This window comes from Copadichromis virginalis, linkage group LG7 (genome assembly GCF_057382275.1).
Source record: "Copadichromis virginalis isolate Kocher_CV1m ecotype Utaka linkage group LG7, C_Virginalis_male_GT1.1, whole genome shotgun sequence".
NCBI lineage: Eukaryota > Metazoa > Chordata > Actinopteri > Cichliformes > Cichlidae > Copadichromis > Copadichromis virginalis.
This window is the reverse complement of record NC_140624.1, coordinates 53,551,223-53,574,816: the sequence shown is the minus strand read 5'-3', so window position 1 is coordinate 53,574,816 and position 23,594 is coordinate 53,551,223. Positions and strand designations below refer to the sequence as shown.

The 23,594-nt window shown below is 40.9% G+C and overlaps 1 protein-coding gene across 3 annotated transcripts in view; it reads left to right on the top strand.

Moving 5' to 3' along the window:
* Positions 1 to 22,104, top strand: part of col5a1 (procollagen, type V, alpha 1) — a 74,306-nt gene extending 52,202 nt beyond the window's left edge. For 2 of the 3 annotated variants that reach the window (XM_085464155.1, XM_085464153.1), the window contains exons 30-66: positions 27 to 134; positions 1,511 to 1,564; positions 2,550 to 2,603; positions 3,383 to 3,427; positions 3,617 to 3,670; positions 3,757 to 3,801; positions 3,912 to 3,965; positions 4,065 to 4,118; positions 4,215 to 4,268; positions 4,897 to 5,004; positions 5,118 to 5,207; positions 5,721 to 5,774; positions 6,065 to 6,172; positions 6,271 to 6,378; positions 7,459 to 7,512; positions 7,640 to 7,693; positions 7,794 to 7,901; positions 7,982 to 8,035; positions 8,154 to 8,261; positions 9,967 to 10,020; positions 10,216 to 10,323; positions 10,457 to 10,510; positions 10,615 to 10,668; positions 10,762 to 10,815; positions 10,903 to 10,956; positions 11,060 to 11,167; positions 11,344 to 11,397; positions 11,473 to 11,526; positions 11,685 to 11,792; positions 12,023 to 12,076; positions 12,163 to 12,198; positions 12,294 to 12,347; positions 12,464 to 12,731; positions 13,960 to 14,072; positions 15,599 to 15,667; positions 19,040 to 19,273; positions 19,513 to 22,104. In XM_085464155.1, the coding sequence (XP_085320281.1) occupies positions 27 to 134; positions 1,511 to 1,564; positions 2,550 to 2,603; positions 3,383 to 3,427; positions 3,617 to 3,670; positions 3,757 to 3,801; positions 3,912 to 3,965; positions 4,065 to 4,118; positions 4,215 to 4,268; positions 4,897 to 5,004; positions 5,118 to 5,207; positions 5,721 to 5,774; positions 6,065 to 6,172; positions 6,271 to 6,378; positions 7,459 to 7,512; positions 7,640 to 7,693; positions 7,794 to 7,901; positions 7,982 to 8,035; positions 8,154 to 8,261; positions 9,967 to 10,020; positions 10,216 to 10,323; positions 10,457 to 10,510; positions 10,615 to 10,668; positions 10,762 to 10,815; positions 10,903 to 10,956; positions 11,060 to 11,167; positions 11,344 to 11,397; positions 11,473 to 11,526; positions 11,685 to 11,792; positions 12,023 to 12,076; positions 12,163 to 12,198; positions 12,294 to 12,347; positions 12,464 to 12,731; positions 13,960 to 14,072; positions 15,599 to 15,667; positions 19,040 to 19,273; positions 19,513 to 19,659 (3,045 nt within the window). In that variant the 3' untranslated portion in view covers positions 19,660 to 22,104. Of the gene's footprint in view, positions 1 to 26; positions 135 to 1,510; positions 1,565 to 2,549; positions 2,604 to 3,382; positions 3,428 to 3,616; positions 3,671 to 3,756; positions 3,802 to 3,911; positions 3,966 to 4,064; positions 4,119 to 4,214; positions 4,269 to 4,896; positions 5,005 to 5,117; positions 5,208 to 5,720; positions 5,775 to 6,064; positions 6,173 to 6,270; positions 6,379 to 7,458; positions 7,513 to 7,639; positions 7,694 to 7,793; positions 7,902 to 7,981; positions 8,036 to 8,153; positions 8,262 to 9,966; positions 10,021 to 10,215; positions 10,324 to 10,456; positions 10,511 to 10,614; positions 10,669 to 10,761; positions 10,816 to 10,902; positions 10,957 to 11,059; positions 11,168 to 11,343; positions 11,398 to 11,472; positions 11,527 to 11,684; positions 11,793 to 12,022; positions 12,077 to 12,162; positions 12,199 to 12,293; positions 12,348 to 12,463; positions 12,732 to 13,959; positions 14,073 to 15,598; positions 15,668 to 15,732; positions 15,802 to 19,039; positions 19,274 to 19,512 lie in introns of all 3 variants that reach the window. The other variant, XM_085464154.1, reaches the window with a different exon arrangement.
* Positions 22,105 to 23,594: the final 1,490 nt, after the last annotated feature.

Here is a 23,594-nt window from a genome sequence, read left to right as displayed (position 1 = left end):
TATTTTTTACATCTTGTGCTTTCCAGGGAGAACTTGGACCAGCAGGACCCAGAGGTGAAGATGGCCCCGAGGGGCCAAAGGGTCGTTCCGGGCTTCCAGGAGATGCTGGTCCTCTTGGCCCAAGTGGTGAGAAGGTGAGATTCTTAAAAAAACTGACTTAAACAGAGGCAGAGTAATTGCTTGACTGGTCCAATCCTTATCCAGTGAGGACAGGCGAAACTTGTGTTTGTTATTCACAGTGTAATTTAAAAAGCCGATATCCATCCGAATCTTGGTCACACATTAGCTAACAGCAGTCTCTTTCATGCCTAATTATAGCCTTCACACCAGCTTTTCCCCACACACTGATCCGGTTCTAAAAATACCGCTGTAGTGTTTCTGCACGTTTTAATGGAGATGTTACTCGCTAGAATAACAGAGTTTTTATTACTTAAACTCACAGATGCAAAGAGCTTACAGCATACTGTGGGAGAGAGCCAGCCTTCTTTACTTGCATTAAGTTAGGAATGTACATGGAATTAGGAGATCAGCGAGGTAAAGAAAGTCTGTAGATAACTCGTAAACCCTATTTAGACTGTGTGGGCATCTTCACAAGTGCTGCTATTTTGGTTTATGTAGTTCATGAAAACATCTTGTGTTCAACATTATAAATACTTCTTGCATTGCAAGAATCAAAAAAAATTAAGACACTGCTTTTGCTACAGACATAGCTGAAATAGAGGCTGTGGAATTCGGGATTGATGAGATTTATAAGCAGAGTGCTTCATGTATATAGAGCTGTTTGCGGCTACTCTGTAGCAACCTGGCTAATCACAGTAAACACAGTTGGCAGCCTCTGTGTAATGGCTGTAGTGTCCTGCTGCCCTTCAGATGAGTGTAGTAGTTCAGCTGGGTACAGAGAAGGTTCATATACAGTATAATGTATGTGTAGATTATAGGTACTATAGCAAAGACAGTGTTAATATTAAATTATAAATCAACAGACTCTTACTAGACGTTGTAATTATAAGTTTTAATTTGATGCCAATTGAAATCCTCTGTTGGCTTGAGAATGTTTAATTAAAAACATTTATTTACATTTTTTTACAGGATTTTATTTGAAATAATCCCATCATCGCCATGCATTTGGCAGATGCCAAAAGCACACATTTCTCTCAAAGTCTGAAACATCTTGTCTTTTTAATATGAGAAGAGGTTATCACTGGTTATCAGGTGTCACGGATTAAGAGGAATAATTTGGTACGGCTCTAATAAGGAGTTTGGTTTGAGGCAGGAGAAGATCAGTGGATTAAGTAAATGCTGCGTTAAATGTTCAGTTTTTACATTTTTACATAGAGCAGGAACCTTATTATGTCTCTTAATTTGATGAATCGTTTCATGGAGCTCAACCTTGTCGTTTTTTTTGTTAAAAGTAGTAAATTAATTTTTGTAAATACTTTTTGATAAACTTTTATAAGTTCCTGTCAGGACCGTATATAACAGTATACTTACTAATCTTTCTCTTTTACAGGGTAAACTCGGAGTTCCTGGATTGCCAGGATACCCAGGAAGACAAGGACCAAAGGTAATTGCATTTATACTGCTAAAGAGCATTGTTATTAATTTACTGATTTTACCATATCCATGCTCGGTTACAGTAATTACTGTATGTTAATTTGGGCGAGGCACCAATGAAACCAATGATGCCGCTAGATGAACATACAGTATTTCACCACCAGTCCCTGGGTTAGCTCTGTGTTATCTGTTAGAGCTTTCTGTGTTCATGGACACATGAACTTGCGTGACACTTGTTAGGGTCAGTCGACTGCTGCTTTTTACTATTTTATTAAGTTCCATATTTGCAGAGCCTGTCAGGTTGGTTTAATTGCTGATCATCTAGCTCTCCAATAGTTTTTTCGTGGCTGAAAATATACCTCCATTCATAAGCCTTTTCAGGTTATGTCTACTTACGTGTAAGTTGTTTAGTGTATGGTGTTAATAATCCCAAATTATTCTCAAATAATTGCCTTTCTTTTTTTTTTAACAGTTTTTTTTAAATTGTGCTTTAATGTGACTTTATCTTTCTTTTAATTCAGTGTAATAATTTAAATTATGTCTTATTTCCTTGCTTTGGCCAACATTGCTTGTTATTAAACTTACTTGACAATTTAATTTAAGCTAATGTTAGAACTCACAGAGACACAGTTAACCTGACCAAAACGTGCTTTTCTGTGTGTATTTGAAAGAGAACGAGGAAAATAAAAAATACACACACGTGCATGTGCAGGCTGCTTTTGCTGAACTTTTTGATGGCTCATCGTTTAGCCTCTCTGAGGCAAAGCTGCAGTCTGACAAGCGGACATGCTTGAAGCTTCCTGATCAAAGAGCTGGGGATTTGAATATGCTATTTGGTGTCAGCCTTCAGTTGCTGATACAATAGCAATAAAGGAATGCTGTTACTTGTGTGCATGCAGTCTTCTGTTAAATGTATTAAGCCAAGGGTATAAACAAGGAATATAGTGACTGTGTTTGCTTCTCAAATGATTAATTGCTCTCTTGCTCACACACAGGGATCCCAGGGTTTCCAAGGTTTCCCTGGTGCCAATGGAGAGAAAGGAACTCGGGTATGTATGTAGATAGACTTCTTGATATTCGTCTCATTCCCTCAAGGGTTGGATACAGGCGTACCGCCAGAGACAGGCTCCCATCCCAGCTCCAGATTTATCAACCTAGTGGAAGTTGCATGGCTCTAACACAAAGCAACAGAGACACAATTGCTCACCATTGCAATTGCTTTTCATTACCACTTGCACAATTCATTTGGATACCCCAAAAGCTTTGTTTATCACTTTGTGGCTCTTGAGCAATGCTTCATTTTCTTTTGTCGAAGGGATGGGTCATTAGCTCGCCTGCAAGAGTAATGGTTTGTCAACACGAGTGGAGCAAGGCGCATTAAGCTTTGTCATCTTCACAAAACATTTGTAAAGTTTATGAGACCCAGCTCCGAGACAGAAAGGGATAATAGAGCTATTAAGATAGTTTCACAACACTTGTTTGAAACTTAAAAAGCTACATAAAAGATTTAATAGTTTTCCTCATTAAATTTGTATGTAGCCAGTGTCATTGTAACACTGCTGCAAAATTGCTATATCATGCATAATTGATTATTAAAATATCATTTTCCAAGGTGGCAATGACTTCACATGTAAGTGAAGATAAATGTTAATGGTCTTTTTTTTTTTTTTTTTACAGTAAATCCTATTTTATTATAAAAAGACTATTTCTGAGCTCATAAATGGCTCAATTGTCTCCTGGCATTAGAGTCATTCTTCCAGAGGATGCAGGATCTTAATAATGTGAGTGGCATTCCTTTGATCGTTGTGTGTGTTCTTCGTGTCCACAGGGAACAGCAGGAAAGCCGGGCCCACGCGGACAGAGAGGACCAACGGTTAGTCTTACTCAGCAGACTCGTGCTTCCATGCAGATGGCGAACTTGGCACCTGAGTAAAAGTGGCCGTTCGACCTGAACGTGCTCGAAGGGGAATCCACACTGAGACAATAACCAAGCTTTTCAGATCACATGCATCCTTTACAAACTTTTTTTTTTGTTAAAAAGCTTTTTTTTTTCTTTCTTAAGGGGCCTCGAGGAGAGAGAGGACCAAGAGGACCGACAGGAAAAGCTGGTCCAAAGGTGAGTATTAGTATTTATTTTAATGCCACTTTCTGAAATATGTCATTATACATGTTCACATTTGATTCCTTATTTTTTGTGTCCAGGGTAACTCAGGGAATGACGGCCCACCGGGACCTCCCGGTGAGAGGGTACGTACCGTAACAGCATCACCAGGAGTCATTTTATTCTCGGGACGTGCAGAGGTTTCGATCAGACACGCGATTCTTAACTCAATTATGTGCTTTTTAAATTTTTATAGGGATTGCCTGGGCCTCAGGGACCAACAGGTTTCCCAGGACCAAAGGGCCCCCCTGTAAGTCCAGACACTCTACTGAAATATGACCTTTGCCCTTTGTCTTTCCATTCTGTGTGACCTTTAATATAAATTCTTTAATTTGTTTGAAATTCTCAGGGACCTGCAGGGAAAGACGGATTGCCAGGACATCCTGGACAGAGAGGAGAAACTGTGAGTGTGCTGTGCTTTGGTTATTCAACTCTTTATCTTATATCTACATCCACTGAGGCAACTTTATGACTTTTATTTCCTTTTTATAATACACAGGGATTCCAAGGCAAAACAGGCCCTCCTGGTCCTCCAGGAGTGGTTGGACCTCAGGTGAGTGACAGCCATTGAGTGTTTCTCTTAGTTGCTTCATTGACGCACAGCTTTTTGTTCACTGTATTCCTTTGTGCGCAAACAAATAGCTATCAATTTCCTACAAAAAATAATTAAATATGCATTTGCATTGTTTTTCGAAAAATTAGGCTCTTGCAGAATTGCAAACCTTTCACACACAGAAGCACAATAGAAACCTATAAGTTGTCATTAGGAATGCTTTCTTAGCATTTTGCTCGGTGAATGAAAATCGATTTAGCTCCTCTTACCTATATCTCAAGAGCCACGACTTAAGTGTTGTTTATCCTCTTTCATATTTGCAATGGGCTCTTCATCCATTATGCATAAATGTTTAACAGACTTTTCCTCCCAGCCGTTCTGCTAATGCCGGCTGAGGACATTCATAATAATGAAGCTGTATGTGGCTTTAATGACTAGTAAGCCTCCCACACAGCAAATGTTCAGCTTTTCCTCGCCACGTTTCTAATAAATGGAAAAATTGTTATATCATTTTTGTGTTAATTTGCTGATTTTGCTCTCTGCTTTGTCCCTCTTTTCACACTTCCTCTGTAACTTGGTTTTATACTTTAGTGTTGAATGGGATATATTTATTTATTTTCAATTCTAGGGACCAACAGGTGAGACTGGACAAACGGGAGAACGTGGACACCCTGGACCCCCGGGACCACCTGGTGAGCAAGGTCTGCCTGGAGCTGCAGGAAAAGAAGGAGCCAAGGTGAAACTTGAAGTTCTATTTATTAGTGAACTTTTTTTTTTTAACATTGTCAGCTAATTAAAATACACGTATGTAACTACAAAGCTCATATTTGTTTCCCATTTCACTTACAGGGTGATCCTGGCCCTGCTGGCCCGTCTGGTAAAGATGGCCCACCTGGGCAAAGAGGTTTCCCTGGAGAGAGAGGTCTGCCTGGTCCTGTGGTTAGTATTGCCTTCTGCTTTGTTTAAAGCCTCGTGACAAAATCAATATCACTCACAGCTTGGTTATTGCATAATAGTTCTGGACTATTAAATTTCTGTAAGAATGCGGTAAACCTCAAGAAATGGAGATGATATCAGATCCACTCGTCAGTAAAGGAACAGCCTGCTCTTGGCTGATTTTTTTATCTTTTTCAAATAATTCTAACTTGACAAAGTCGTGTCCTGGTAGTTACGCAACTTATATTGTTTTCTTCATGCCATTTTATTACAAAGCCTTTTCATTAACCTTAGGATTCAGACTTTATGTGATGCACTAGCTCCTTTGGGTGTTTGCTGCAGTTTTGCCAAACTGTTTTCCCCTTCAACTCTCAACCTTCACTTTGGAGTCTATAGGAGGCTTTCCATCTCATGCTGAGCCTCTTTGCAGATAAGGAGTGCAGTGTAAGGTAGAATGTGTGCTTCCCCAACAGATGTGTTTGTTTTCTGAGGCCTTTATTTCACTCTCATCTGCAGGGAGCTCATGGCCTGAAAGGGAATGAGGGTCCTCCTGGCCCACCTGGCCCTGCTGTGAGTACAATTTACCGCATCCGTATCCCCACTTTGTCACTCTCACCTTCTGTACCCTCTCTGCATCTCTGATATCTTCATAGTAAAGTTCCTACCCTCAGCTATTCCAGACCCTTATATAATATAATGATATGCACTGTTTGCTACTTACATAAGGGAGGTCTGACCTATTTGATGTGCCTGATATTATGCTTTAGTTTCCTGTGTTGGATGGCTTTGATATTAATGGTGTCTTATTTCGATAACTAGCTACCAGCTAGCTAATAACACAGTGTGTGGTACTGCTGTAGGGTTCTCCTGGTGAGCGTGGTCCTGCAGGGCCAGCAGGACCTACAGGTCTCCCAGGACGCTCTGGCCCCCAGGGACCTCCAGGCCCTGCTGGAGAGAAAGGTGGACCGGTAAGAGCACCACATTGTAGGAATAGCATGGCTACACTGCACATTTTTGTCTCACTGACAAACACAATGTTGCTCTATGTCAACAATCATTATTTTAGGGAGAGAAAGGACCTCAAGGTCCAGCTGGAAGAGATGGTATTCAGGGACCTGTTGGTCTGCCAGGACCTGGAGGACCTCCTGGCCCACCTGGAGAGGACGGAGACAAGGTACAATAGTATTTTTGGTTTATTTGTATCCACGTGAAGAAAAATATAATGCAATTTAATAAAGCTGCACTTAAATTTCTTTTTTTGGTTTGTGAGCAGTTGTTGTTTCACAATCTGTGTCTCTCTGTGTACGCACAGGCCTAAACTAGACACTAAACTTTGCAATTGGGCTCCCAGCCAGACCCTCTTGTCTCTTTCTCTGTGACCTTAAAACGCTGTGAGGGGAATTTGTCTGACAGGGTTTGCATCGATTAACAGATCCTTAAAAGGAGAACTGGCCTTGTTGCTGCTTTGTACCCGTCTTTACAAACAGACACAGAGAGAGAGGCAACGACAGGATGGGTGAAAGTGACCCTTTAGTATTCAGATCCAAGCAACTGCTCATCCCTTCTAAAACATTTGCAGGAAGATCAGCTGCGGAAATACTCAGAGGATAATCTCTCATCCTTTGAAGAATGCCTCAGTTCTTAACTGGCCTTACAACATTCCCCGTGGTGTAAACGGACAAAGAGAATACAGAGGGTATTTGCCATGCAGATAAAAAACGATCTTGCCAGATAATGTTTACATACATTCAGACACTTTCTCATTATAAGCCCAGCTCACAGGGAATGGATAAGTCCAAGGCCTTTATTTAGGAGACTAAAGCCACCACAGAAAGAGCTTTTTCTGATTCAAACACCAAAGTAAATGCCTTTGGTTTTTGGTGGTTATTAGCATTATTTTTAACACCCACACAGGCATTTGGGGGGAACAAAGTACAAGGTTCTTCAGTTGGTATATTCTGGTTTAAACAGGTTCTGATGGGAGTCATAATATATTCTGTTTTGGCTGCTTGTTCTGTCACTGAGTCAGCCATCACGATAAGCCCCCTTCAGAAGTATATTTTTTAGGGAAGGAGTGATGTAATTGAGATATCTATAGGCAGATCTAAAGGTACAAAACAATGTTTTTTGAAAGGAAGGACAGTTCAGGCAAATTAGAGATTGTTAAGAATATTCATTGTCAAAGTTTTATTTTCCTTTTATGTGCATACCACTGGCTATTTTTTTGTTTCACGCTTTGATGCTCTCTTCACAGGGAGAGATTGGAGAGCCGGGCCAGAAAGGAAGTAAGGGTGACAAAGGAGAACATGTAAGTTTGTCTGTAGAAAACACATCATTTATTCATTGTTTTGCTTTCTAGAATTCTGAGGCTGATACATGAATTTTAAATACTGAGTGACAGACAAAATTACGCTTTTTCATGTCCCCAACTGCAGGGTCCACCCGGTCCTACTGGCCCTCAAGGACCTGTTGGAGCACCGGGTCCTGCTGTAAGTGTTCATTTTGAGCTATGTGTTCACATTATTCAGTGCCTTATCTATGTGTTAGCAGACTGACTCTCATTATCTCATTATCTCTTCTGCTGTGCAGGGTGCAGATGGTGAGCCTGGTCCCAGAGGTCAGCAGGGTATGTTTGGCCAGAAAGGAGATGAAGGATCCAGAGGATTCCCCGGACCTCCAGGCCCAGTTGGTCTGCAGGTGCGAACTAGAGTATTAAGCAAACTTCAACCATGGTTTTATTTAGAAAGATCTGATTAAATAATTTTTTAACCTTTCAGGGCTTACCTGGTCCACCTGGCGAGAAAGGTGAAACTGGAGATGTTGGTCAAATGGTAAGAGCTTAGTTTGTGCGCATTCTGACTGTGTTATCATTGAGCACCTTTACACTACAAGGAGCATGAAGATGAATTCCATTTCTTAAACTGAGGTGGCTCTGCTTGTTGCCTACAGGGTCCACCAGGTCCCCCTGGTCCCAGAGGTCCCTCAGGACCCCCGGGAGCCGACGGTTCTCAGGGACCTCCCGGTGGTATTGGAAACCCTGGTGCTGTTGGAGAAAAGGTAAAACTCTTTTTCTTTTTTTTTTTTTTTGGATGGAATGATTTTAGCCGGAAACTCAACCATTCATGTGTATAATGTAGTTTGATTAGTCCCGTCAGTAGTGGGACTTTTGAGGCTGATAACATAATCAATATTTAATGAGTTGAAATTCTGATATGACACATTCATATCAGCTGTTTAGACTCCTGACGATCGAACTTTTCCTCCGTTATAGATATATTTGCGGTGCTGGGTATGTTTATTTTCAGACTCACCTGTCATAGAGAAAAAGTTTTAACTTGGAGAAGCGAACTTAAAAAAGTCAGATTCATTGTGCTAAGCAGTTTGTTTGGGTTGTGTTTTATACAAAGACTGATACCTCTTGAAAGGCTTTTGCAGCTATTAATATTTCACATGCCTATTTATATGATACCATTTGGGATGTTTTTTTCCTACTCGAGAGTGACAGATGCACGCCAAATCGAATGGACAGGGTGTCATTCCCGACAGTAGCCTGCTGCTGGGGTGGAGAGATTATAAATAAATTGTCAAAAAGATCTTACTGCAATTCTAAGAAGATAAATGCATTATTAAAGGCGGCTACAGCTTTCATTTGTTGCTGCTGCTTCATCATCGATGGCCTCCTTTGGTAGTTTTTGCAGCCGCTGGAATGCAGCGCTGGGCAGTTTTTTTGTTGTTTTTCAGCGCTTGCTGTCCGGGGTGATGGTATAATTTGCTTTATCTGGTTCGGTCAATAGAATCACCTCTTGCTCCTTTCTAATCTCCCCGAGGATAGCCTGTCCTGCTTCTGTGCAAGCAAACACAGCGGTCTTTGGGCTAATCGGGCGTCAGCTGAGCTGGCATTTTATTATCCAGCCCAGGGAGCTGCCAAGCGACAGAGTCCTGGCCTTTTTTTGGTAAACACATCCCTCACTGTGTCTGTGATGAGCAGCTGCCTTTTCCTGGTTTTCCTATTCTCAGCAGTCCTTAGTGAAGGTCATCATAAGAATGGAGTCAAGGCCTCTGCAGGGCTTCGGAGGCGCAGCATTGCATAAAACAGCAGCGTACGCCGCTAATACAGGCGGATCAGTGAGGCTTGTAAACAGCCATACCAGCTGCTTAGAGGGAATTTCTTGACAGCATGGAGGCAGATTTTGGAAAACAGCCAGACACTAATTTAGAGTGTCAGTTGATGTTCACAACACAGAGCTATTGTTCATGCTAGAGGGAATCTGGATATGCTTATCATAACGAGTCACTGTGCAGCTTGTCGTTGGCTCTGCAGAGCTGTGCCATCAACTGACATCCTTGTTTCCCAAACATGACATGGGCTAATATTCTTCCACTAAACACGTGTGTGGTAGACCTCAGTAGGGAGGACAGTAGTCTCATATGGCAGTGAATAACGATAGTGCTTGGCATATAGGTGAGTCAACAGGGCAATAAGGCAAAAGGAAGAGGACAAGATATATGGGCAGGGTCCAGGGAGAACAGTGAGGTCAGCGCCGTCCTTGCTCCTGCCACCCAGTCTGCCTGCACTTGATGAATTGAAATCTCTTGTGCCATCTCTTTCTATTCCCATTTTTGGTGACAAGGACACTGGGACAGTGAGGGGCTGCAGTAAATTATGGGATTTTTAGAACCACAGAAGATCAACAAATCACTTTACTTGTAATGTATGTCTCTCTCTCACCTACTAATACCCCTTGTTGCCCACCTCTTTCAGGGAGATACCGGTGAAACGGGAGAGCCAGGCCCTCAGGGAGAAGTTGGCCCACCAGTGAGTTATCTCAGTCTATTTCATTTCATTTTTATTAAAAAAAACACAACAAAGAGTTTATCTATAATGTCCATGATGTTAAAAAGAGATTGTATTTATCTTCCACAGGCCATTTTCCTCATGTTGTACACTAGCAACTCTGAATTCTAGCTTATACAAGTAATTGCACTGGTAACATGCTGCATATTATTATAGGGTTCAAGAGGAGAACGAGGAGAGAAGGGAGAGGCTGGTCCGGCTGGTGCTGCTGGACCTCCAGGCCCTAAGGGACCCCCAGGAGATGATGGTCCAAAAGGCAGCCCAGTAAGTTCTGTTCCAGGTTTTTTATTAAAATACACTTTGCAACATAAGTCATTAAGCAGAGGACGATCATAGTTACTTAAAAGTAAATGTCTAAAAAATAACAAACAAAAAATGTAACTTTATTCATTTTCAGGGTCCAAGTGGTTTCCCTGGTGACCCCGGCCCCCCTGGAGAGCCTGGTCCAGCTGTACGTATGGCAGCTGTTCTGTGAATAAACCATCCAAACTTAAGTCTTTATGCACTTTTTATTGCAAAACATCATGACTGAGACCCTCTTCAATTCCAATACAGGGCTTAGACGGTTTACCGGGTGACAAGGGCGATGATGGAGAGGCTGGTCAGGCTGTGAGTGTTATTTTTTCTTTTCCACTCTGCTGCATGTCATTACTGAGAAATGTAAATAGTCTTTTCAATGTTGAATTATTTCTTTTAAACCAGGGTTCACCTGGACCAACTGGAGAATCTGGTCCTGCTGGACCACCAGGAAAGAGAGTAAGTGCTGCCCTGCACTGTCTTACTCCTATCCTTGTGAAAATGTTAAAAAGTTGCTTAATTTATTTTATTTTATTTTTTAAATAGGGGCCTCCTGGACCTGCAGGACCCGAGGGAAGACAAGGAGAGAAGGGAGGCAAGGTAATTCATCCAAAAACACAAAATTTTTTTTGTGTAAGTAAAACAACCTAACAAATGAGCTAACGTCAAATGTTTTCGTGTGAATCATTTTCCTGTGTGAAAGGGAGAGCCTGGGTTAGAAGGTCCCCCTGGAAAAACAGGTCCCGTTGGTCCTCAAGGATCACCCGGAAAGCCAGGTCCTGAAGGTCTCAGGGGAATCCCTGGTGCTGTCGTAAGTATCTTATTTCTCAGCCTCGCAGCGATTCATCACTGTCATACCTTTATGTAGTGTGGTTTTGTTTAAACAGCATATATGATTCGCTAATTTGCTAAATAAATCCAGAATATTAAAAGGAACTGGTTTTCTTGTGAAGTGGGGTTAAAAAAACTCTACAAATGTTTTTGCAGGGAGAACAAGGTCTACCTGGTGCCCCAGGCCCAGATGGACCTCCCGGACCTATGGTGAGTAGAAATAACTTGTATTGCCATGCCTCATATAATGTGCGACTGGATCTGACAGCTTACATTTTCTCACAGGGCCCACCTGGCTTACCTGGTTTGAAAGGAGACTCTGGTGTCAAAGGAGAAAAGGTGAGCTACTTCAGGAACCAATTTAGTGATTGCTGAGTTGTTTTTTCCTTTTATTTTTTTGTTTTCCACTGACCATCAAATTCTTACTCCTCTGATTGGAACGTGTCTCATTAAATGTTGCTTTGATTACATGTGCTTGTGTTGTTCTGTTTGCTCAGGGCCATCCAGGTCTTATTGGTTTAATTGGACCACCAGGTGAACAGGGAGAGAAAGGTGACAGAGGCCTTCCTGGTCCTTCTGGATCAGCTGGTCCCAAAGGAGACAATGTGAGTAAACAACACTGCACCTACATTTTTGAACAGCAGCTCAGTTTGTGCCATTAGTCAGCTAGCTATTGACAGACTTTTGTTTGATCTTCCTTATTTAGCAAGAGCAAATTGGTACCACTGGTGTTAATATCTTTCATACTAGTCAATACTGTTGCCTTAGGAATAAAGAAGGTTTTTTTTTCTTGGCACACAACATTTATGGATTTGCAATTTCTCTTTTCTTTCAGGGTATTGCTGGTCCTGCGGGTCCACTTGGTCCCATTGGCCCCCCTGGATTACCTGTAAGCTTAGCACGTGTGTCTTACTATAGACTCATGATGTAATGTTTGAGCCAGTACTGATCACTTGATTGTCTCTGTGTTTTTAGGGTCCCCCGGGTCCTAAAGGAGCTAAAGGCTCATCGGTAAGTGATTAACCAAAAGCTGCAAAAAAACGCAAGCATTTATCATGACACTTATTTACGAAGATTAACCGCTGGTTTCATTTTGTCCTGCTCAGGGTCAAACTGGACCAAAGGGAGAGACTGGTACACCTGGACCTCCTGGCCCTCCTGTAAGTAGATGCTCTACTTTTTGAGCAGTAAAATTCAAAATGATGAAATCAGTCATTATAATTTTGGTTGACAGTAACCGACATTTATCTCCTCTCGTGTCATCTCTCCATAAAAGGGACCTCCTGGTGATGTCATCCACCCACTCCCCATCCAGGCTCCTATTAAGGGCCGATCACGTAGGAACATCGATGCCAGCCAGATGGTGGACGATGCAGCTATGGATGCCAACTATAAAGACTATGATGATGGCATGGAGGAAATCTTTGGCTCACTTAACTCTCTTAAGTTGGAGATTGAGCAGATGAAGCACCCACTGGGCACCCAGGGCAACCCTGCACGTACCTGCAAGGACCTGCAGCTCTGCCACCCTGATTTCCCTGATGGTTCGTGTTACATTTAGCCCAAATTGGTGCTTTGTTTAATTCTCTTTCTTTACGCCTTTTAAACTTTAACAAAATCAAACACAGCTAGCTAGAAATGTTTGTAGAAAGTCAGTGTTACTGGCCACAAATCGGGTATGTAATGTTAATGGTGAAACAAACAAAAAAAAGAAGAATACAGCCTGACTCAATATTTCCTGTTTCACTACATGCTCTTTTAACCCCTCCACCACCCCAACATGCACATCTGGGCTCCAGGGGTGGATATACTTGTCACCCCTTATTTCTATATTGTAACATATACAGGGAGTCATGTGCCCTGCATAACTTAAACCCAGCCTTTAATAATGGGTCATGATGAATAAATCCGAAAGATGCTTACAACTAAAAACAAAACAAAAACCAAAAATAAATTAATAATATAATAATGCATTAAATTAAGTAATTTTTTCTTAATCTGCCTGCAGATTAAAAACCTTTTTGTATTCATATTTGAATGTGTTGACTGGACAAAACAAGCCATCGCATTCCTGTGTTTTTCTAATATTTATTTATCATGAAAATAATTGTTAGTCACAAACAAACGTCCAAATATAAATCACTGTTTAATTCTGTTTTGTAATACAGAGGCGTATTATATCTGCAGTGTATCCGTCACAGGAGCGTGACACTTGCAATTGCTCACATACGGACTAGTTAATTACTAATTAATTAGTAAACAAAGTACTTTTCCACTTCTCGGTGCATCATCCATCTCTAGGTGAGGATGTTATCAAACAGCAGGATTTACTTTTCAAAAATGAATGTTTGATAAACCATCTGGGATGTCTGGCGTGCTAATGAGTGAGGTGCATACCGCATAACCACAACATCCAAGGTTCAATTCCCTCTAATTGCTCCAGTTTCCTGATCGCTGTCTGCTTTGGCAGCTGTTAAAACGAAGCCAAAACCTTAAAAAATAGGATCAAATAATGAAATTAAATAATGAGTTATGCATTTATTAGCAATGCTAATTTAGAAGAAAAACACCCACAGTTTAGAATGTGTTTAATGTGAACTGAAGATGTAAACACAGAGGCACGACACACCCAGTGTCTAGCCTTACCTTGACCTCAATGAAACACTATATATATATTGAATTATATATTCTGTGCTCTCTCTCTCTCTCCCATCCGTGTGTGTGTGCGTGGGTGTGTTTTTGTGTGTCTTCTCCCTTCCTTTATCTGTCCAGGTGAGTACTGGATTGATCCAAACCAGGGCTGCTCCCGGGACTCCTTCAAGGTTTACTGCAACTTCACAGCAAGCGGCGAGAGCTGCATCTTCCCAGATAAGAAGTCTGGAGGGGTAAGTCTGGCTGTGTGTATACAAGCAATGCAATCGCACAACATGAGATGACAACACAGTAAACAGAAAGTTTGGGCCTTAAAAAAACAACAAAAAACAAAATCTTTGCTATTTTCATCGTCTATTTTGGTGATAAGATTGACAGCAAGGGTAATGTGAGCCGAGCACTCTCGATAAGCTTTTTAAAATTTTTTACCCTTCACATTCGGGACTAACCTGAGCATGCCAAAGCAACACTATATACAACAGTAAATGTATTTACCCGTATAATTAGCCTCCGCGAGATTAGCCAGTGTGTTGCTTCTAAGAAGATGTGGGAGATGATTCACCAGGACTCCTCCTGCATATCCCACGAGAGGGACCGAGTTATTTTGCTAGCGTGCAAAAGTCTCCTTTTAGTCCTGCAGCGAGACAAGCACTCACATTCACTCTGTTGTTTCAGAACCATTTTTAGATAGAATGACATTAAGGACTTTATCACCCATAAAAGCCTTTGGCAGGTGAAAAGATTTTTGCTTCATTATGCATGAGTGCGTGAAGGAGTGTAGCACAGCGGAGAGGTGAAACATTGGGAACACTGTCTTTGACGAGTCGGGGATTGTGTAATAGCGGCGCGCTACAGCCATTTTAATGATCCCACTCACCAAGCCTCAGAGGAGCGGGAGTTTGCCTAAGCTCGGAATAATGAAGCAGACTTTTTATAGCGCGCTGGTGATGGGCTGTTCTCATTCGTGTCAGGGCTGTGAGAAAGAAAAGCCCGCGTTGTCTGTCTTTTTGCTTTCAGACATCCAAACACTCCCATGCGCGTTTTGAGATGGGCGCAGTGGTCACAAGAGCACACGCTTTGTAAGATCCTCAAAGGGATAGTGCTGCCTTCAAGGTTGAATTTTCTCCTCCACTCTGTGCACCGTGGCAAAAAAAAAGTGAAGGTCACCTTGGATGCAGCGTGGGTCTAATGTGTGCCATCTCCCAGCGATAAGCGATCTCCGGCCCATCATTCATTAACGCATTAAGCCATTGATGACAGCCCCATATCAGACCCTGCTCTCTAATTATAGAGAAATTCATCATTGTCATGGCTGAGACCATTAGAGCTGTGCCCCCGTTGGCCAGTTCACAGCTTTTAATGGCGTAACAAAGTTAGTGCACCATGGCTGCACGGCGCTGACACCGAGCAGCAGGGATGGAGGCCCGCACTATCAGAGCTCCTTGCCTGCGATCATTTCTTAATTAATCACTGTGTACTCATGAATTTTTCAGCAGCAATTAGCTGCCAGCCCCAGTGTGTACAGTACAAAATAGCATAATGGCTTACAAAAATCTTCTTCCCTGGTCCAGTCGGTCGGTCTCACTGCGAAACAGTTTCAGGTTTTTGGAAGACTCCTCAGAAGACAAACAGAAGGCGAGAGAACAAAGCTGAGAGGGGATGTGGGATTTCTGTCGGATCTTGTTTCCTTTTCTTATAACACTGCTGTTTTTCCTCCTCCTCCTCCATCCTCTTCCTCTTTGTCGATCCATGCCCCCAGGCTAGGCTCACTTCCTGGCTAAAGGAGAATCCCGGTTCCTGGTTCAGTGAATTCAAACGTGGTAAACTGGTAAGCCAGACCCCCGACTTTCTCAAGTCCCTTTCCCTTCCCTGAATGCCTCTTATATTTTACAGAGCAAAATGGCAAAATGGCCCAAAGACTCGCCAGGCACATGGTATAGTCACTACAAGAGAGGTTCCCTGGTAAGTGTTGCTGCCCGCGGTCCCGGAGTCCTGGCTCAGGTCTGGACTCCGTGTGCCTGAGGCTCTGCATGGTTCTGGTTCTGTGAAGTATGTATCGACTGGCTCCTCGCTTGCTGGTTGTTTCGTTATTGAGTTGCATGATTCAGCATGAGCTGCACTCACCTTCAGTCCAACGACATAGTCGGATGCTCTTACACGGAAATGGAGGAGAGGTTTGTGGACCATTCAAAGCAAGAAATGGAATCTGGTGAAGAAACATATTTAGTCTAAAAAAAAGGAAAACAATGTGCGTAAAAATTCTTGTCATACCTCTGCTACATTAAGAGAGCATCTTTAAAGAGTGACTGTGTGCCTTGACAATCCCACGGCTCTGTTAGTTCATCTACTGATAGTTGATTTATTAGTGTGGACAAAACGTCTCAGACTGAATGCATCGCTTACACATTTGTTATTGTTTTTTTGTGATCTCGACAAGCTCTTGCCTCAGCAGGGCATCTGTCCTCCACAAATGGCAAAACCCAAGTGTCATTCTCTCTCAGCTTGCACTCACATTCCCATTCTCTCCCTTAAACGCTGGAGAGTACCTCTGAGTCAAATGGGTCAGGCACTCAGTCACAACCCAGGGGCCCTCTGGGTACTCAGTCACTGTTGACTTGCGACTGTGATGATAAAGAGGTAATGTGCCTATGATGATGCCAGGCTGGATTCACACGATGTACGGGTCAGGGCGGGAGGGAGGGGATGACGAGTGGTGGGGTAAATGAGAAAAGCACGGACCTGCTCAGCCACAGTTTGAGCCACAGTGCCGACACTCACAGACATAAATTACAGAGAAACAGTCTTATTTTTTTAAAATATATTCATAATTAAAAAATCAAATTAGATCATTTATCCTCATTATTAGCTGGAGATTGCGTCAAGTCAAAGTGTCGGCACTCTGGGCTCTTTATATGCATGTGTGTGTGCATGGACCTTCGCTTACGTGGAAGAATGAGTGGTAATAGACGAACAGACACACAGACAGTTTGCTGCTCTGGCTGCATGGAAGGGATCCGCATGTGCATGAGTCTTCAGTAAGTCCTGTTTGTCTGAAAGACAAAGTGACCATGTGGATCTAATGGATTCCTGCTGGTTGGTATGCAAATAGTCATTTACGGACATTAAAATGAAATACAACTGTTTCCAAAATCTGCTGTCTTGTCAGTCAGTCAGGATTACTATAATCAGCTTAATGCGACTTTTTGTTTTCCTTCTTGTAACATGAGCCTGAAAAGCAGGGATGCTGGGTTAATTATAGGCTAATTAGCAAGCAATTAACATATCATTACTGCCACATAGTTCCTATTACGACAATACATTTTCATGATTTTACCATAATTTGCTCGTATCGCTTATATATTTTACATAATCACACAATTACGATTTAAATGAGCTCTTTAGTTATGCTTATTTTTTATACTTTGAAGGTAGATTTGTTCCGCATTAAGCCTTGAACATCAGTGCAGCTCCCGGGCATAAGGCCTTGGAAATATTCTGCACTTATCCTCCTCTTCTAAAAATTTACACATATTTGTACGTTACTTAAGGATAAGGCTGGTAATTACATTTTTTATTCGTTGTCAGCAGATTTCATTAAAGACCCAAACCAACAATGAATTACAGCACTAATAAGCACAGTGTGTTTAACGCCTGATAGCGATGCTGTTATAAACACTCAAAATTGTACTAAATGTGTATTGAACTGCAGCTGAATATGTGCTTTTTGATCTTTTCTTATAAAACTACACAACACAGATGCTCTAAGAACTTAAAGTAAAAATGACAGCTCTGTATTGCGGGCTGTTTTTGCAAAGATTTAAACATATGGTATTCGGTAGTAAGGTTGCTCTTGGTAATGTCAAGGCACTTCACCTGTTCAAAGATGGGATTTCAGCTGAATAGGTCACTAAAAACTAAATTACCCCCTGTCTTGGTTTGATATTTCATCGTCTCCAAAATGGAAATGCTCCGTGTATGTTCCTGCTTCTGTTATGATTGACGTTGTTCTGTCACACCTGGAGTATTGCCCAGTCAGCTTGTCAAGTGCTGCTGAAAAGCATTTAAAAAAACAAGCCTTCAAAAGGCGTAGAACAGGAGAGACAGATTAGTTCTCCATTGTTCTTCTCGCACTTGTGTTTGCGACGTTCATACATTGGTGGGGCCAAATTAACATCTAAATTAAGGTCAGGTCTGTTATTCATAGAAAGATGTGCCGCAGGTCTCACATAAGTAGCCTGTTGATTGTAAGAGGACGCTGTCAGTAAACTAATTGCACGGGCTCTTCAACTGGTTCCATTTTAGGCGCCATGTTTAATGTTGTTGCTGTTGTGAAATGTAAAAGTGAGGTCAGAGGTCAAATGTGACATTATATTGAGATGCAAACTATAATAGAGTATTTATAATTCCCATATGACAGTGTAATTTCTTAAATGTTGGCAATAAAAACAAAGGCAATAGAATTTTTTAGCAAAGTTTTGAAGATAAAAGGGATTTAATGAAAGTTTGACCTTATTTGAACTTGAAGAAGAGGTTAGATATCCAAAGTATTGTGATATTTTGAATCCCTATATGCCTAGATGTTATCAATACAAACAATGGCAGTAAGAAACATAGTTTTACTGCTCTATATATTATAATTATCACATTGACCTTCAGATCACTCTATTGAACTTGAAGGAAAGGTCAGAGGTCGGATGTGACATTTTAAAGCTTGGTCCTTTCTGCATATTGATAATATACACCAAACTTGAAAGAAACATAGTTAAATCAAGTTAATTTCCTCAATTTCCAACCAATCAATCATGAAGCTGACCTTGACAACCTGGATGTAAGACAAATATTAATGGTCTGTTAACATTAGTCCACTCTACACCACTACAAAGGTTAATGAGAATTCATTCAAAAGTTCTCAAGCTATCACGTTTACAGACAGAAAGAACGACATATTTGTGAACGCCTAATGAAAAGTCTTTAGTATTGGACTGACATTAGCATTGTTTGGTTAAGGTCTTTATTACTAATTTTGATGAATGCCAGCCTTACTGCTCTACTAGGTCTATATGCTGAGTCATATTATATATTAATGGCACATCAAGTTTTTTGTCTGGTTGACTATTTTCAATAGTCAACACATAAAAAATGCTTCCAGGTGACAGAGGAAACTGCATGGTGTAAACATGGAAATGTCTTCTTTTTGCAGCTTTCCTATGTGGATGCCGAGGGCAATCCCATCGGTGTGGTCCAGATGACTTTCTTGCGGCTGTTGAGCGCAGCAGCCAGGCAGAACATGACATACAACTGCTACCAATCGGTGGCATGGCAGGACCAGGAGCAGGACAACTATGACAAGGCCATCCGCTTCCTGGGCTCCAACGATGAGGAGATGTCTTATGACAACAACCCCTACATCCGCGCCTTAGTTGATGGCTGTGCGGTAAGTCAGGGAAGTGTGTGCGTATGTGTGGGTGTGTGTTTTTTGGGAGGTAAGCTGGGTTCCTTTGATGGAAACTGTTGGAAAGTTATGCTTTGAGTATCTTTGTAGTCGTTGCGTGAGCAGGAGTCCAGCAAATGTGTGTGTGTGTGTGTGTGTGTGGTGTTTCTTTCTCTTTTTTTGAAAAGAATATTTTCCGCACACTGATTCTTCAACCCCACTGTGTCTTTTCTCTTTGACAGCTGAAAAAGGGCTATGAAAAGACAGTACTTGAGATCAACACACCAAAGGTGGAACAGGTGCCATTTGTGGACGTCATGTTCAACGATTTTGGCGGCCCCACGCAGAAGTTCGGATTCGAAGTGGGGCCCGTCTGTTTCATCGGCTAAGACTTTTTAACTGAGCAAATGGAGAAAGAAAAAAAAAAAGCATATTTTTGTTTTCTCAAAAACAATTGATGAAAAAGAATAAGACGATTCTATTTGTAAAAGAAAAACGTTACTTTTTTTTTCCAAAAAGCAACAAGTATAAAGTAAAATGAAATCAAGTTGAGAATGCGGTGAAATTTTTTTTATAGGAAACAGAGGAAAAAACCTTGAAACCTCAGTGTGCCTTCTCCATCACATGCAAGTTTTGAAACTGGATGTCAGATCCTCCTTCCTATACAGTTCACTCACACACAAAAACCTAGCCCCATGTCACCACACTTTTGTTCCAAACAACGAAGGCGACCTTGAGAGCCGCAGCCGTTCCAGACGGTCGCGCTATGTGCCTTGGACTCCATTTGATTTGGCTCTTTTTTTTCTTTGCTTTAGTTTTGATCTCATGTTTTCCTTCATCTCCCTGGCTTTGCTTTTTTCTCAGTTTGTTTGCTCATTTCACTACGGGAGCTTTGTTTGTGCATAATTGTCTCCCCATTCTCTTGGGATGGGCCATATATATATATATATAAATATATATATATATAAATATATATAAATGATTTTTTTTATGTTTGTAAGTACATTCTGTATATTTTTCTGGGTATCTTTTATTGCTTCTGGCTTCAAAACATGCATGTGACTTTCTATATTTGTGAGGTAGGAGCGCGTGGACGACATCCAAAATTTTAGAAAAGTGAGAGAATTCGACTTGTAAAATCAAAATCCAGAAAACAAACCCCAACCCCGTGGTGAGTCCTGTCTTGTTGCAACTGTGGAGCACGCCTTTGTTGTAATTTAAGAACAAAATGGAAATAAAGGACGAAAACAAGCTCTGTTATTATGTGACAGTTAATTTGCAGACAGAAAACGAAAAGAACAAAAAAAAATACATTCCTCCTTTTTGTGTCCTCTGAACAGAACAAACCGCATTGGTGGCAATATTCTTAACTTAATAAAAGCTTTCTTCACGTTTCCTGAAATCTGACTGCAGTGGGAGATGATGATGGTGATGATGTCACATTGTAACGAAAACACAAAGAAATCGAAACCTAGGTGCTATTTTCTCTCTCTTCTGTGGTGCTATGTATTTTTTCTAGTTTTGTGTTTGAAATATGGAAAACTTGTGCTGAGAGTAACTCCATCGCCACCAGTCCCTTTGACTCGCTTGAGCATCCAGTGGTGGTTTATGCATGCCGTTATTTTTTTGTTTGTTTCCCATACATAGCCACTCTGAGATCAGTGCAGCATGTTATCTCCTGCTTCAGCGGACCACACAGATAAGAAATGGGTCTGTAAAAAATGTTGGAAATGACGAGAGGGATCTAAGATGGTGCTGTTGGCTTTGCGTATCAATGCTCTGTGACGCTGCATTTTTTTTTTTTTTTTTTGATCATGTGTGCCACATGAAACTAGGTTAAAAGATGGACATGTTGCAATTGGGCCAAATGGATACAGTGCAAATTAGAAGGTCCTTCCACCAAAGGTTTTCTTTTCTTTTCTTTTTTTTGTTATGGGAAAACAACTCGAGAAACTTGTTGATTAGCCAGATGGAACGGTTTGTTCATGCAGCGTCAAAACTTGCCTATCGGTCTATAATTCTTTTTTTATTTTTTGCCCTTATTGTAATATTGCTCTTTGTTCAAACTATGCACTCTTTATGCTTATGACCACTAGTATCTACCACAGAATTGTTACAGCTCTTCTTTTTTTTTTGGCTTCCTTTTTAAAAAAAGAGAAAAAAAATCTTTAAATATGTGACTTGAACCTTTTCTGTTAAGATAACTCAATATGCTTGTAGATCTTTGGCTTTATTTTTCATTTGATGCAGTAAATCCAAATTTAACACTCCGCTCTCAATAATAATTATAATGATTTTTTTTTTTTTTTTAAAAAGAACGAACAATTATTTTGTAAATTTCCAGAACCAGCAGTGATGCTGCCATTATTTTCTTTTTTTCTTTTTTTTTGTCTTTGTTTCATTTTGTAGATTTTCTGTTTGTTTGTTTTTCACAGTTTTGTCAAACCTGTGTAAGGATCAGAGGATAGAAGATATATTGGTTTTTATGTCAATAAATCCAAGTTTACTGTGGCCATCCACTCTTGTATGTCTTTTGAAGCATTAAAACCTATCTGTATGCATGAAATTGTAAAGTTTTTTCTCTTGTTATGATTTTTTTGTAGCGTGGCATGATCTCCGGTCCATGTGTTATTCATCAGGATACGTTAGCTTTTTTTTTTTTTTTTTCATTGCTACAGATGGAAAAAAAAAAAGAAGAAGAAGAAGAATAAAAAGGTCATGTCCACAATTGTGAAGTGGAGAGAAACTGATGAACTTGTAACTCTACCAAAGCCAATGTTCGTTTGTAGTATATTTATTGTATTATTTAAAATAAAAAAATAAATGTTAAATGATACCATAGTGTAAGTGTAAGAGGCGCCCTCTTTACGTGCAAGGTTATTATTATTTTCCACATGCCATCTATTTTTACACAATATGAGAGCACCTTTTTAATGGAGCCAGGCACAAAGCATTTTGACACATTCATTGAGGCAGCCATGCTTTCTTGTTTACCGAGCTGTGGGCTGTGTGTGTGTGAGAGATTGTGTCCTTAAGGATGTCTGTTTAAGCTACACAACAGGTAAAGTACAATATGTTTTTAATAGTGTAAACAGTTGTAGCTCTACAGATGCTTCACAAAAGGCAAGATCACAGCTGGTGATCACAGCTACGGTCATCCGTGGATTATTCCCTGCTGAGGCTTCAAAGAAAGAACCGACTTCCTTTCTAGGCTTTTTTGTTTGTTTGATTTTTTTGGACCGAAAATGTGTACATCTATCACTTCCAGCAGATTTTTCTACTTCGCCTTGCAGGTTTTTCAGGACAAGCGGAGGAATATGTGCATTAACCGCTGTGTGTATTTTATGTAAGCCTTCCTCGGTGATCATTATAATAAAGCCTGTCATGCACCACTAATTTCAATAATCTCCAAAGCTTTGATCAAATCTGCGGTGGTGAGGATGACTCGCAGCACTTCAAATGTCTCATTAGGAAGAAAACCTCACACAAGCCTTAGCGCAGCAAAAATAAATAAATAAATAAATAAAACGTTGTTCTGCATGATACCCGTGATCAATATTTAATGCAGTGTTTACAGGATGGATTTGGGACGATCAGAATGCATGGATTCCACTGAGGCAGCATCCTGGGTGAGTAAAGCAGCAAAGCCAAAGCGAAAAGTTCATTCCTCATTTAAGCTCCCAACTTTTTACAATAGTGGGGATAAGAGGGCCACACATAGGGCCTTTAGATCCCTCCAATTATGGCAATAGGTGAAATGTCAAAGACTGCAACAGCAACACGAGGGTGACAGGCCCTGTGAAACCTTTGTAGGGGTGGATTCAGGATGTGGTGAGATTTGAAATGGATGCAAGGATGGATTTGGGACATGCAGATGCGCTTGAAGCAATGCTGCAGACCAGGAAGTGCATAGTGAAAGAAATGTAACACCAAATGTCGAGGTGTGCTGTTTAAGATGCAAGCAGCTCAGGTCAATCAGCTCAGAGAAATTTTAAGAAATACTCTGACACTTGGGTCTTCTACGTAGGTAAGATACTCAAGCAATAATATAAACTATACTAACTTAAAAGTAAAACTACTTACTTCATGGTAAAGGTAATTTCACCTTTTTTGTGCCATGTTACCTTGTGTCCAAGAAGCTCAGAGGGAAGCTTCTTCTTTTTTGTAGTTTAAAGGATCAAAGCTGAAATGTAAGTAAAATAAAGACCCATCAGCGTACTCTTTGCCCTTCTGCACACTTTGTGCTTGCTTCGCTCCACCACGCATTTACCCTGACTGTCAGCGCCATCCCTGCAATGGCTCTCTGTCCCACCAGGGGGGTCAG